Below are 15,502 nucleotides of genomic sequence, written 5' to 3'. Positions count from 1 at the left end.
TGATGTACATTACCACAGAATTTAGAAAGTCTAAAACATTCAAATCTCACCATGAGGCAAAACAAATACTCACTTCATGGTATGCCAGTTATCGCTGCTTTATTTTGAAATCTGAATAAAATGATTGTGTAATACAGCAGTTTTTTTTCAATCATTGATGAAAATGAAAACGTTTTTAAATGCAGTGTCTGAAGGTATTCAGTTACCCTACAAGCGTTTTAACATGTTACACTATCCGATTTGTATCATAACCTGTGAATGGGTGAGTAAGTATTGCTGTATTGCTGTCTCCAGTGAATGTGCACCACAAGAGTCAGTTGATCAGTAGATAAGGGCCTTGCAGTCCCCTCTGGGCTTCTTGATCTTGTCATAGTTCTTGTTGATGATGTCAAACAGCACGGCCTGGTGAATGGGTGACATAAATAGCAGGGTAATTACATCACTGAAAGCCTTTCATCATTAGATAAGATAGATATTTTATTTATTGTTTGTTTCACACAGATATTTGCTTTACGTCAAGAAATGCACTGTGATAGACATATCAAACATATAAATTCATCATCACCTACAGTGGGGGAAAAAAGTATTTAGTCAGCCACCAATTGTGCAAGTTCTCCCACTTAAAAAGATGAGAGAGGCCTGTAATTTTCATCATAGGTACACATCAACTATGACAGACAAAATGAGAAAAGAAAATCCAGAAAATCACATTGAAGCATTTTTAATGAATTTATTTGCAAATGATGGTGGAAAATAAGTATTTGGTCAATAACAAAAGTTTCTCAATACTTTGTTATATACCCTTTGTTGGCAATGACACAGGTCAAACTTTTTCTGTAAGTCTTCACAAGGTTTTCACACACTGTTGCTGGTATTTCGGCCCATTCCTCCATGCAGATCTCCTCTAGAGCAGTGATGTTTTGGGGCTGTCGCTGGGCAACACGGACTTTCAACTCCCTCCAAAGATTTTCTATGGGGTTGAGATCTGGAGACTGGCTAGGCCACTCCAGGACCTTGAAATGCTTCTTACGAAGCCACTCCTTTGTTGCCCGGGCGGTGTGTTTGGGATCATTGTCATGCTGAAAGACCCAGCCACGTTTCATCTTCAATGCCCTTACTGATGGAAGGAGGTTTTCACTCAAAATCTCACGATACATGGCCCCATTCATTCTTTCCTTTACAAGGATCAGTCGTCCTGGTCCCTTTGCAGAATAACAGCCCCAAAGCATGATGTTTCCACCCCCATGCTTCATAGTAGGTATGGTGTTCTTTGGATGCAACTCAGCATTCTTTGTCCTCCAAACACGACGAGTTGAGTTTTTACCAAAAAGTTCTATTTTGGTTTCATCTGACCATATGACATTCTCCCAATCCTCTTCTGGATCATCCAAATGCACTCTAGCAAACTTCAGACGGGCCTGGACATGTACTGTCTTAAGCAGGGGGACATGTCTGGCACTGCAGGATTTGAGTCCCTGGCGGCGTAGCGTGTTACTGATGGTAGGCTTTGTTACTTTGGTCCCAGCTCTCTGCAGGTCATTCACTAGGTCCCCCCGTGTGGTTCTGGGATTTTTGCTCACCGTTCTTGTGATCATTTTGACCCCACGGGGTGAGATCTTGAGTGGAGCCCCAGATCGAGGGAGATTATCAGTGGTCTTGTATGTCTTCCATTTCCTAATAATTGCTCCCACAGTTGATTTCTTCAAACCAAGATGCTTACCTATTGCAGATTCAGTCTTCCCAGCCTGGTGCAGGTCTACAATTTTGTTTCTGGTGTCCTTTGAGAGCTCTTTGGTCTTGGCCATAGTGGAGTTTGGAGTGTGACTGTTTAAGGTTGTGGACAGGTGTCTTTTATACTGATAAGTTCAAACAGGTGCCATTAATACAGGTAACGAGTGGAGGACAGAGGAGCCTCTTAAAGAAGAAGTTACAGGTCTGTGAGAGCTAGAAATCTTGCTTGTTTGTAGGTGACCAAATACTTATTTTCCACCATAATTTGCAAATAAATTCATTAAAAATCCTACAATGTGATTTTCTGGATTTTTTTTCCTCAATTTGTCTGTCATAGTTGACGTGCACCTATGATGAAAATTACAGGCCTCTCTCATCTTTTTAAGTGGGAGAACTTGCACAATTGGTGGCTGACTAAAAACGTTTTTTCCCCACTGTACATCGGCCCTTTCTTGACAACAAGGGCATCAAACAGAGGAAGATAGGTAGGTAACTACAATGTGAGGAGCAGGAGAGGCATTGGCAATTATGAACCCAATCAATTTGTTCGCTTGATAACAGGGTTTGGTTTCCATTGAAGTCGAGGTAAATACTTGTTCACACTGGGAAAGTTTATTTAACTTAGGGGTTAAATTATGGGGGTGCTGAGCACTTCTAATGAAGGAAAAAGAGGTATGATACATGAGGCATCTTAGCTTACATAGATGTTGCGGATCTCCAGAACCACGATGCGCAGCTCACAGTACTGGTACTGGTCCAGCTCATGCACCAACTGCCTGTAGTCTCCCTGGGGGTATAGTTACACACAATATGGTCAACGCGCACACACACACACACACACACACACACACGGATACTAACCACATGAGGCTGTTTTGAGGCCTTGGCAACAGCATCCCCTCTCTCGCTGTAGTACCTGACAACACAACACAGATAACGAAGGTGTTTGTTAGTCACATTAACACAACTACTACATAACTAATTAGATATGAATGTAAACAGTAATTACACAACTAATTAAAATGAGTGGATCTTTTGGTTAAAGGTCTCTTACTTTGAGATCTGTGTCTGGAATTCCTCGATCTTGGTGCGAGTGTTGGTCAACAATTCAAACACTTTTTCCTGTGGAAAAACATTATGAGTATAGGCCTACCAACAGTATTATCAAGGTATGATGACTGATATGACAATCATCATTTTATTAAGCTCAGAAAGTCTGACCTGTACAGCCACCCCAAAGTTGTTCCCATCTTCAATTTTGGGAATCTGAAGTTGCACCCACATTGACACCTGCCAGAGCAAGAGATCATAGTATTTATCTATTTCTCTAGACACTTACAAGGGCCTTCTCACCTATTTAGGAAAAGAGATGTGCTGGTGAATTTTAGATTTAAAATAACAGTTTGGCCCACACAGAGACTAACAGAGGGACAAAGGGCTGACTGACTGTGTTGAGTTTCTCCTTCAGCAGCTGGATCTGAGGCTTGATCTCCTTCAGAATACTTTCTACTCTCTCGTTGCAGGGGATCGGACCACAGGGAGGCCCTAGGGAGAAACACCATGAGAAAACTCAGAGTAGGATTAAGTTATACCAAAGCACTGGTCTAAGATTTCATTTGTGTGTCCCCTCTAATGGTTAAGGTTAGGATTAGGGGAAGAGTAAGCTGATCCTAGATCTGTGCATACAGCCAATTTGACAGCTAACCGCAGTTGTAAATCGGTGGTATTGTGTCTTAACTACCTGCGTCTTCATCTTCTTTCTCGCTGTCCTTCTCTTTCTTTGTCTCTTTCTTCTCTTCCTTTGCCTCTTTCTGCAAAACAAGTGAGGATTGGGGTGGGAGAAGGATTTTGATAGATTCATTAATGTGTGTATGTATGTATGTATGGTCGATACTACTTTTAATGATTCCAGTGTACTCCAAGGGGTTAATCATGATAGAATGCCGAATTTGTGAAACGTCTGTACCTCCTCTTTTCTCTTTCTCTTTGCTTCTTCTTTAGCCGGGTCTGGTATTGGGATGTCCAGAGGGGCCTTCAGAGCTGCCAGGCCATCTATGCTTAAGGACGTCTGGGGACCATTTCACATAAGCATGAACAAAAATAGATACTATTTGCATACTTATGCACAATAGCTTTGAATCAAGGTATTTGGACTGATATTGAAAAGTGTGCTTGTGTTTTTCATGGCCTCACCTTCAACAGCATCTCCATCTCTGCAATCTTCTGAGGGAAGAATGACGTGACCAGGGTCTCTGCCTGTAATACATCAGTTACCATTGTTGGACACAGTTATGATTACCATCTCAAATGTTATTATTCAAGTAGACCTGCACCACTAAGGGCCTACCTCTTTAGTGAGCTGAGTGCAGAAATCATCAACCTAGGGAATTGAAACCAAAGACAGAAAAAGGTTTTGAATTCACAGTAGCAAACCCAACTCCCAGTGTCTCTATAATGTTGGGACAGTTACTTTCCACTGGACTGTGATAGCTGGGGTCAGGTTCACCTGATGTAACATAGTAAATGTCAATCCGGGACACTCCAATTAGCATGATATGTTACGTTTCATATGGTATGTATTAATTTGTGGATGTCCATCATCCATTTTGTATATGTTACAAATTGCAATTCGTACAATATGTTACGGATTGCCATTCGTACAATATGTTATGAATTTGCAAAATGCATGATATGTTAAGTTTACAGTTTGTTGTGGCTAACGTTAGCTAGGCTAGGAATTAAGGTTAAGGTTAGGGTTTGCTAACATGCTAAGTAGTTGCAAAGTAGCTAAAAAGTAGTAATTAGTTGGAAAGTTGCTAATTAGCTCAAATGCAAAAGTTGTCCGTGATGAGATTCAAACACGCAACCTTTGCGTTACTAGACGTTCGCATTATACGCCCACCCTTTGCCTTAAGTAACCTTCTGTCTTATCTAACCATACCAAACACACATACATATATATATATATATATATATAATAGTAATTTGATCTTCCCAAGATGTACGTTTACTATGTTACGTCTTGTCTATGAGACTTTGATGTGAACACATGGCCTTATTGTTGGTCTAAATATCAAAACGCCTTGAAGATTAACAGGGCTGCCGAGTTATCTGACACAAATTATATTGATAGGCTATAGTCATAAATTATTATATTAGACTACATTAGATAGGTTACCTTTGTTATTCCACAACAAATTGACAAATTACCTGTTTTTTCGACTCAGGGCGAATGTCTATGGAAGTCATCTTGTGATGGGAATAAATATACTTAATAGGCAAAAATTACGTTTTGCAATGCAATAATAGGCAGCAACTAAATAGTTGAAAGAATGCGCGGATTTTCCCAAATGTCTTATAGCGCACAACGCTGAAAATAGTCACGGTTAGTCAGCTCAAAAAGTGAAAATGAAAGTAACTAAACACTTCTCACAGATCCGTAATTTCCTGTTTAGATGAGCAAGATGGAGCATCGTGGGATTTGTAGTTTGATTTTGGGACCGCAGTGTACCACAGTGTAGCCCAATGATGTGTACGTGGTAAACACAGGTTTAGGAGATATTATACGTTTTGTTCTATGAGATCATCTTCATCAGCTAACGTCACTTTTTGTGAATTTTGAAGCATTTATGTAATCAGAAAAAGCCCTTGAAGCACATAAAGGCTTCATAATTCATAAACGTCATGTTAAACTGACTGATATGATCTCATAGAACAAAACGTATAAGATATCCTAAGCCTGTGTTAACCTCAGACCTTATTTTATGTGTTTATCCCAAAACCTTATTATTTTCCCAATAATTTGCCCTATAGGAATGGCTGAACGAACTAGAGGTAAATCATTTCCGTTTTTTAGGACTACAAGTTAGCGAGCTCTAGTAAGCCGTGTTCAAATTGGCAATTTGAAGTGACTCAAATCCTATTTATTTGCATATCCGATTCGAATCTGTTATTTTTCCTGCAGTCTAAACAGCCAAAAAGCACATGGAATCAGATATTTCAAGCCACATTTCAAACCACCTTCATAGGTGGTTTGCAGTGGCGACCTGTCATTCAGGGCAGGTGGGACAGAGCTGTTTTGGGGGCTTGCCTGTTTTGCATGTTATTTTGTCATTAATATGTGTCACATATCAGTTTGCAAACAATGTAAAAAAAAATATATATATATCATTGAGGTAATAAAGCCGCATACAAACATGGTCTCTTTTTTGTTTTCTTGAGTAAGGCAGCTCCAAAATGCAGGTGTTTCAGACTAGCTCAGTGCTTTCTGTGGTGGTGAGGCAAGCCAGCAGAAAAAACGGTGGGTTGCGCCGTGATTGGCTCAGTGTTCTGTCACTCATGGGCACACTACGTCACAGCCAAGTCTAAGGGTAGAGCTAGAAAATTCAAGCCCCTTGGGTTCTGCCATAGAGTTACATTAGAAGTGCCCATCCAAGAAGGCTCAAGGTCACTGGCCACAGATAAAATGATGTCAAATCACGTTATATGTACAGTAGCTTTGATTGGACTGATCATGTCAACATCATACTTTCAAAATCTTAGCTAGCAGTCATCATCATGAATCAAGTCGACAATCTACTGGCAAATCCTTTTTAATCCTTGTCATATGAAGATAAATAATGAAGATAAATTCTAGATAAAACATATCGGTGGTCATCGGCCATTGGACATAAACATTACACAACAAGTTGGAAATCGCAAATTCAACAATGAGTGGTTTGGAAGGAATCGGTGACAGTGGCTAACTGCAAGCATTGCAAAGCAATCACTAGTCTGCTATTCAGTGGAGTGGGTGTGTGGTCCCTAAACCGGGATTAAGGGGCTCTTTTCCAAATTTAAAATGATAAACGTTCAACATTGGCCATGCTGTCAATGAAGCATGATTTTTGCCGCGCTCAAAACAACTGTTAACTCGGAACAGCGAAAACTTGACTTCACTGAGTTCAAGACAACTGGGAAGTCGGGAATAAACGAGTTTCGACTGGGAAAATACATTTTGAACAGTCATCTAACTTAGAATTGTAAATCCGGCCTTTTTCTCTTTCTTTGATGACAAAATTTGCCCGCGAAGGACCACAGCGCCACCTTCCTGTTCAAGTGAGCACAGCACAACAAGGTGAGTCCAAAAATGTATTGTATGCTGCTGCATAAATGATGTAATATGCCAGGGAGATATGTATACTGTAGCTAAGAAAGTAACACTAAGTGTATGTTGTGTAGTAAGATGTTAGTAGCCCACGTGCCTCACCCTAATAATTTGGTCTATTTACCACTCTTAATTTCGCCTACTGTTCTGACTTGGTGGTGCACATGTAGCCTATAACCTGTTTTAGAGAAATGTAATCAAATATTGTAAGAGCTTTCATTGTCTGCTTATATGCCCACTTTATTTATCCTACGGTTCTGACTTGGTGTACAGGGAGAACACTGTAAGAACGGCCCATGTTCTGAATTTTGTCGCTGTACATTTAAAAAGTGCTAAACAAATAGTTATATTGACTACGTGAGTCCTAGCTCGGTCATTAATGTCTTAATCGAAATTACAGATTGCCTCTTATCCACGGTGCACCACAGGAGGTTGGTGGCACCTTAATTGGGGAGGATGGGCTCGTGATAATGGCTGGAATGGAATTAGTGGAATGGTATCAAATACATCAAACACATGGTTTCCATGTGTTTCATGCCATTCCATTTGCTCCGTTTCAGACATTATTATGAGCCGTCCTCCCCTCAACAGCGACCATTGCTGTGCACACGCCCCTCATTACTATGACAACTAGCGTAGCCATGTCAGCAAATGACTGCTGTCTGAACACACACAAATCCAATTTGGTCACTTGGCTCTTGCGGTTTGGACAGTCAGTATTCCAAAACGGATTTGGAAAAACAAAACTGATTTGAGCATTAAGGCCTGCAGTGTGATCCCACAACGTTTTGAGCTAGCTAGCTAATGTTAGCAAAACGGCTATGGCAAGAACACTGCAATGGAAGTCCTCCACAAAACAGAACGTTCAGACATTGTTTTGTTTCTGAGTTCGTAAAGAAAGGTGAATAGCAACAACATAACATGAGAGACGTTTTTAATCAGTGATCCATTTGAGATACATAAATTAATGGACAATTATTAATTATTATTGCGCTGTAATAAATGCAATGACAGTGTAACAATGTGAACTGTAATACTCAGAGTGTATAATCTAACATTTTATGTTGACTACCCTGGCTAAACAAATAAAATGGCTAATATTTAATTAAATGTAACATTTTGAATAATGGCAGAGAAATTATTACCTAACTGCAGTTCTGAGTGTGTCCTATAGATGGAAATCTTCTGTCATTTTGAGTGTAACATGCTCATGGTCTACTTATGTCTCTCTGATGTCATATGACTAAGTCGGTCTCATCAATGAAAATCTGATATATTTTTTATCCAGAATCCTTTCTGATCTCCAATTTTGATTGAATTCATAATAAACTGTAGCTCCCAGTGTGCAAGTGCACATGACATAAAGTTGGCACTCAATTAGCCATGGTAAAGAAACTATGATTACAAAGACTACAGTGTGCAGGCTGGGCCAGTCTTGGTCATAGGGGCTTTCTCACTTGAAGTTTCCATCACCTGAAACAATCTAATTCAAGTAGCCTAATTGCTGCCCTACGCAGATCAATTATAAGTCTTTCTACAGATTAAAAGTTGCTCTCTGCTCAAAGAGTGCTTGAAAAAGCCATGAAGGTTTGGGAAACTCTGCTTCTCTCAGAGGTGATATTGCTTTTTGAGGGCAAGTAAATCCTATTATTGATATTTTATGTTACAGTAAAGTAATATTGACCAACGTTGATGAACTGTTGAATCTAGACAAAAAAACTAAACAAGAAATTAAATGGCATATTATACACTTAGAAAAAATTGTTGTCCTTATAGATTCAAAAAGGTTTCTATCGCTTGCTTCATATATGGAACCCCTAAAAGTTCTGTGTAGAACCCTTTTATAGGGTTCTTTGATTTGAATCCCAAGGCTTCTTCTTCACTGAACAAAAATTGGTTCCATTTAGAACCCTGTATGGTACCATTTATGAATTATGGCTACTCTAACAAATTGTAATATTTTTTTGCTAACAATATAATATAATAAACATTAATGGACAAAATAATACCGGCATAGTTTTTACATTTTATTGTCATTATATGCTAACATTTGGAAATATGCACTGGTGGCCAGGGAGGCATCTGTTTGTTTGAATATGGCCCACGTCAATATTGGTACCAACTCTGTGGCTTTGTGGAACAGTACAGTAGGGGTCGTTGCCTGCTGTTTCCGGAGAACAAGAAAAAAGGAGCATAAACATGAGTTAATCTACAGAAATAAACATGAGTTAATCTACAGAAATAAACATGAGTTAATCTACAGAAATAAACATGAGTTAATCTACAGAAACAAACATGAGTTAATCTACAGAAATAAACATGAGTTAATCTACAGAAATAAACATTAGTTAATCTACAGAAATAAACATGAGTTAATCTACAGAAATAAACACGAGTTAATCTACAGAAATAAACATGAGTTAATCTACAGAAATAAACATGAGTTAATCTACAGAAACAAACATGAGTTAATCTACAGAAACAAACATGAGTTAATCTACAGAAATAAACATGAGTTAATCTGCCAAAATGAAGACAAATTGCAATGCAGACATATAATTATTATGATGTAGAAGAACAATTTACAGTGCATTCGGAAAGTATTCAGACCCCTTGACTTTTTCCATATTTTGTTATTCTAAAATATATACTAACATAATGGCCTCCTGTAGCTCAGTTGGTAGCGCATGGCACTTGCAACGCCAGGGTTGTGGGTTCGATTCCCACGGGGGGCCAGTATGAAAAATGTAAGTCGCTCTGGATAAGAGCGTCTGCTAAATGACTAAAATGTAAAATTGATTAAATATTTCCCCCCCCTCATCAATCTACACACAACACCCCATATTGACAAAGCAAAAGTTATTCAAAATAAAAAACTGAAAAATCATATTTTCACAAGTACTTTGTTGAAGCACCTTTGGCAGCGATTACAGCCTTGAGTCTTCTTGGGTATGACGCTACAAGCTTGGCACACCTGTATTTGGGGAGTTTCTCCCATTCTTCCCTGCAGATCCTCTCAAGCTCTGTCAGGTTGGATGGGGAGCGTCGCTGCACAGCTATTTTCAGGTCCCTCCAGAGATGTTGGATTGGGTTCAAGTCCGGGCTCTGGCTGGTCCACTCCAGGACATTCAGAGACTTGTCCCGAAGCCACTCCTGTGTTATCTTGGCTGTGTGCTTATGGTCGTTGTCCTGTTGGAAGGTGAACCTTCACCCCAGTCTGAGGTTCTGAGCGCTCTGGAGCAGGTTTTAATCAAGGATCTCTCTGAACTTTGCACCATTGATCTTTCCCTCGATCCTGACTAGTCTCACAGTCCCTGACGCTGAAAAACACCCCACAGCATGATGCTGCCACCACCATGCTTCACCGTAGGGATGGTGCCAGGTTTCTTCCAGACGTGACGCTTGGCATTCGGGCCAAAGAGTTCAATCTTGCTTTCATCAGACCAGAGAATCTAGTTTCTCATGGTCTGAGAGTCTTTAGGTGCCTTTTGGCAAACTCCAAGCGGGCTGTCATGTGCCTTTACTGAGGCTTTCGTCTGGCCACTCTACCACAAAGGCCTGATTGGTGGAGTGCTGCAGAGATGGTTATCCGTCTGGAAGGTTCTCCCATCTCCACAGAGGAACTCTCCAGCTCTTTCAGAGTGACCATCGGGTTCTTGGTCACCTCCCTGACCAAGGCCCTTCTCCCCTGATTGCTCAGTTTGGCAAGACTGCCAGCTCTAGGAAGTCTTGGTGGTTCCAAACTACTTCAATTTAAGAATGACGGAGGCCACTGTGTTCTTGGGGACCTTCAATGCTGCAGAAATGTTTTGGTACCCTTCCCCAGATCTGTGCCTCAACACAATCCTGTCTCGGCGCTCTACGGACAATTCCTTCGACCTAATGGCTTGGTTTTGCTCTGACATGCACTGTCAACTGTGGGACCTTATATAGACAAGTGTGTGTTTTTCCAAATCATGTCCGATCCATTGAATTTACCACAGGTGGACTCCAATCAAGTTGTAGAAACATCTCAACGATGATCAATGGAATCAGGATGCAACTGAGCTCAATTTCCGAGTCTCATAGCAAAGGGTCTGAATACTTATGTAAATGTTATATTTCTGTTTTCTATTTGCAGAAATTTATAAAAACCTGTTTTCGCTTTGTCATTATGGGGTATTATGTGTAGATTGCTGAGGATTTTTTGTTATTTAATCCATTTTAGAATAAGGCTGTAACATAACAAAATGTGGAAAAATACTTTCCGAAAGCACTGTACAGAGTTGTTGTCAGCAGCAGCTGAAAGAGAGATCCTCTGCCTCTGATGGGTTACTGCCAGACTGAGCAAAACATAGATAGTGTGTCAAAAGCCATGTAATGATTAACTAGCCTATTGAATCACGAAGACACATATAAATAATTTAGATAAATACTTCCTCTCAGTCAGCCCACTGCCCATCAAGTGCATTCAACAGAGGTCAACAACAGTCTTGTAATGGCTTCATGAAACATAGTCCCCTCATCTGACTCTATACTGAAATATTGCTAGTAGCCATTGTCAGGCTGGGTCTGTACCTCTATTTGGCATATTCCATGAAAAAAAAAATAACGTGTATTTGTAAGAGCTAGCTTGTAAAGTGGCTAATTAAAGAAGCCTAGCTTTTTCCTGTCTAGCTAGTTAGCTAGCAAAGTTAGCTAGCTAGCTTACAAACGGTGCTCAAATTCTTTATCTATCTAGTCTAGCTATAGTTTATCATATGACTTTGGCTTCATGCTGTATATTCAACCACCGTCCTCTTGCATCGTCATGTTGGAATGGCAGTTGGTTTTTTAATCAGAATGGCAGTTAAAATTTGAATTGACCAATAGGTTCTATAGAATCCCCTTTTTTATGTAAGAGTGTATGCTTTTGTTTGCTCTTGCTTCTAGCTAGCATTAAGTTTGCAACAGCACAGGTTTCTATGAACCTTGCTGTTTGCCACTCCGACCTCAGCAGCAATGTTGCAAAATGCGAATTCGATCTCCCCCCTGCCATAGAGTTAACGGTGTCGGACGTCCGCTGGACATTTTTGTGACCACGCGAAATCATGCAGCAGCATCATTAATATGGATATAAATGTCAATGCAAAACAGCTCAAACAAATGAAAAGGGAGCTAGTTAGCTGCCATTTCAGAGTTTGATGTGACTGTGTTAGCTTTTGTTAGCTGTTGTTTGTTAAAATCCATATTACACTCTGTGGTAAGGATAGGACCCTCAAGGTTATTTGCCTTCACTTGGTATTTAATGTATCTAGAACCTTTTTTAGTAAAGGGTTCTTTAATCTTGTCCAAAGCAGCAAAAGGTTCTATATAGAACCCCAAATAACCATTTTGTCTAAGCCTGTAAGACTCCTAAAATGTACTAGGCTGGATAACATGTGTCTAATATTGAAACAATGGTGTGGCTATATTTAGGTCATTTTTTCTGTTCATGGCAACACTGTGGTGTGAGTGCTTGCATCATGAAGGGTGCTTCGAGATAGCCTGGCTTGACCTGCAGTTGTTCCACTTTCAGACTTACTGCAAATCAATCTAATTATTTTGTTGTCTGATTACTCAAATTATTTAATTGACAATTGTAATCTGAATATTTAGCTGTCAACGAATCATCCACTTGTTCAAGCAATGACCTGTGCAAACCGCAGTCATGTTGTCAGTGGAGATATTCAAACATGATTGTGAGCACATTGGGCGGCAGGTAGCCTAGTGGTTAAGAGCGTTGGGCCAGTAACCAAAAGGTTGCTGGTTCAAATCCCAGACCTGACTAGGTGAAAAATCTGCCAATGTGCCCTTGAGCAGGTTAACCTTAATTGCTCCAGGGTTGCTGTCAATAATGGCTGATCCCTAGCCATGACCCCACTCGTTGAAGGTGTCTCAGGGAGAGTGGGATATACAAATGTAAGCGCCTAATAATATTTATTATTATATCAGTGTTGCAGACATCCAGTATACCCAACAGAACGTGTAATCTAAAATAGGGTCGTTCCATTTTTGGGTAGTGTAACTTGGTCAGAAACAACTATTAATTTCACCTAATTTTAACATTCTGTCATAAGAGCACATGCTCAACTTCATTAAAAACATGTTATCCCATCTCAAGTTGTATAAATTATTTTACTATAGAAGGTGCCATTATAGTAACAGGGTTGACCATAACAGTTTGAGGTTTTCATCTTAAATCAGCCATAAATCCCCTCCTGAAAGGGGGAATGGAAGCTTGTTGTGTGCAACTGGGAGGGGCAATTGAATGCAAGCTTCACAAAAACATTGAAATAGTAAAACAAATGTAAACAACAAAAAAATAGGAGATCCAGCTCACCTGCTTTTACACTATGATTTAACTATGTTCAATGTTTCTATTTAATAATTTTTTTAAATAGTTTCACCATATTAGAATGACAGTTCAGTTCACGTAACAGGGTTGACCTTAAAATGAGGGACAGATGTAAATTAATCACTAATCACATGAAATAAATAATAATCTTTACAAATGACTTTGTCAAAGCAAGAAACTAGGGCTTTACGATGATGGTGAACTTGAAGAGATTTTGGGATTAACTGGGTTAAAATCTGCCTAGAAGTATGAAAAACATGACAAGGGACATATCGAAATGATGTGCTTTGGCACGTTAGAAATACTTTATTAATATAAAAAATCAGATTGATTACATTTTCCATGTGGTCAATATTAAAGGGCACTTCATTTAATATAATAGGCTTTTAAATTCAACATTGGTGCACAATTTCTACGTAAAATATCAAAGGGATGCAAAATGTACTATAGTCATGGAACAACTCAGACTGATTACAAGCCCCTCTCTGCCCCAGACCTCCAATAAAGCCCTTATCAGTAGCCTGGTTACGTATCATAGGGCTGTATTTTCTGGTGGTCGTTGTTTTGCTGTGGTGTGTTGCATTGATGGAATTATATAATTTGACTGAGACATTCATAATCCATTTTAGTAAAATGAGAAAGATGCAAACCATTACAAGCACACAATTAAAAATGCTTTAAACATGTCTTGACTTTTCTCTTGGTTATATACTTAATATGTATGTCCTTTATAGTCAAAGGAGAGTTACACAAAATAGCCCATAACATTTTTTTGTGACTTTGCTTGTGATGCGTTTAATCCAGAGGGCAAAGGGTGTTTGCAAAACCATTAGTTATTAATTGACGTGATTGAGTGAGTGATTAAAACTTGAAAGTTGTTCGTCATTTCTGCCTAGTTGCGAAATATACTGACCAAAGGTCTTTCCTCAAAGGATGACAGAAGAGAAAGGGAACATCTAGGAGAGAAACACGGTTGCAAAGGTTGCCTGACATGTTAATAGTTGTTCCACGAAATGGTATTAGTTCAAACTACAAATACAAGTCTGAATCAAGTTCATTATTGACACATTAGTTACGATTATAAAAGAACAAGCATCAAGAGATCTTGTGTTTGATCCTCAGTCAAAACATTTTCCTTTTGGTGGTTCAAAACAAAGGGGGAAAATGTCTAGACCATTTAAACCAAACTGGAAGACTCATTATAGCATTTTCTGCCTTCTATTCTTGAATGTGCATTTGAAGATGATTTCAGTTTCTATCCTGGTTCTGTGACCTGATTTGAGTATGCAAAAAAATGAACAACCCACAGTACTTGGCTTGAGAACGGTTTGGCCAGCGTCTAGTTGAGACTTTACTTTTTGCAGTTGTTCCCTTATCAGCCTACATGTAACCTCCTATGATAGGCCTCTCTCATGGACCCTCAATGTAAGATAAGAAGACTAAGTCCACATTCCAACCATGATTTGTAGCAGCATTTCTGAATGTTCTCTTTGATAACCGAGGACTGCATCTGTGGGCGGTTGAGTGAGTGCATTAATTCATAATGTGCATGGTGTTCTCCATATGGCGTCTGATTCTGCTGGCCATATCACAGTTGATAGACTGAAGTTTAACCAGTGGCACTGGGGGCTCATCTTACTTTGACCTCTGTCTACCCTACTGTCAGTATCTCTCTCTCTCTCTCTCTTCAGGTTTTCCTCTCTTTCATTCTCTAACTTGGAAACATTAACAGGAAAACAGCAATTTGCAACAGTCTCATACCAGGCTCAGACATTGCATTGCTTTGTAGATTCTGAAAAAGAGAATATCTTTTGGACAAGAACTGGTCTATAGATCAGAAGCTTTTTGTCCCATCCACTAATACAGCTCAGGCCTCCTACACATTGAATGAAGATACAATGAAAAATAGAAAGAACATAGTGGTATCACAGATAGCAAATATCTTAAGATTAATCCCAGATACCTACAGCCCAGTAGACTTCATACTGCTCATATTTGCCCCTATCAAAATTAAACTACAGATGCACAGAAGTCATGATAGGTTATGGTATCTACTCATAACGCAGGTGTCAATCATGATGACATAACCTAGGTAATTTCTTAGGCCTATTTGTCCTACAGGTAGGCCTATGACAGAGTGTGTAATAATTTAGGTAGACCTACTAGTTTATGTAATAACACTTTTGGTGGATAACCTGCATCGCACCAGCTGGCTCAAGATAATTTCAGGAGCCAATATTGTCATTTTGAGATATCCTTCCGCTGTACTA

The 15,502-nt window shown here is 39.5% G+C and overlaps 1 protein-coding gene across 1 annotated transcript; it reads right to left on the bottom strand.

Moving 5' to 3' along the window:
* Positions 1-77: 77 nt before the first annotated feature.
* Positions 78-5,287, bottom strand: LOC121549705 (proteasome activator complex subunit 1). The gene is made up of 11 exons (XM_041861547.2): positions 4,942-5,287; positions 4,079-4,111; positions 3,925-3,987; positions 3,698-3,799; positions 3,473-3,542; positions 3,179-3,276; positions 2,953-3,021; positions 2,786-2,853; positions 2,593-2,647; positions 2,432-2,518; positions 78-402 (listed from the first exon to the last, which is right to left on the bottom strand). Exons 1-11 carry the CDS (start codon positions 4,978-4,980, stop codon positions 322-324), a joined length of 765 nt encoding a protein of 254 aa, XP_041717481.1. The 5' UTR covers positions 4,981-5,287; the 3' UTR covers positions 78-321.
* Between the last annotated feature and the right edge of the window lie 10,215 nt (positions 5,288-15,502).

Source organism: Coregonus clupeaformis, chromosome 34 (assembly GCF_020615455.1).
Source record: "Coregonus clupeaformis isolate EN_2021a chromosome 34, ASM2061545v1, whole genome shotgun sequence".
In the NCBI taxonomy this organism is placed as follows: domain Eukaryota; kingdom Metazoa; phylum Chordata; class Actinopteri; order Salmoniformes; family Salmonidae; genus Coregonus; species Coregonus clupeaformis.
This window is presented reverse-complemented; position numbering and strand designations above follow the sequence as displayed.

Excerpts from the sequence above, each read along its gene's own strand:
- LOC121549705 (XM_041861547.2), bottom strand. The coding sequence starts at position 4,980 with ATGACTTCCATAGACATTCGCCCTGAGTCGAAAAAACAG. Across the intron at positions 3,543-3,697 it reads AGAGAAAGAGAAAAGAGGAG|AAAGAGGCAAAGGAAGAGAA; the intron begins GTACAGACGTTT and ends CTTGTTTTGCAG. Across the intron at positions 3,277-3,472 it reads GAAAGAAGATGAAGACGCAG|GGCCTCCCTGTGGTCCGATC; the intron begins GTAGTTAAGACA and ends GTTTCTCCCTAG.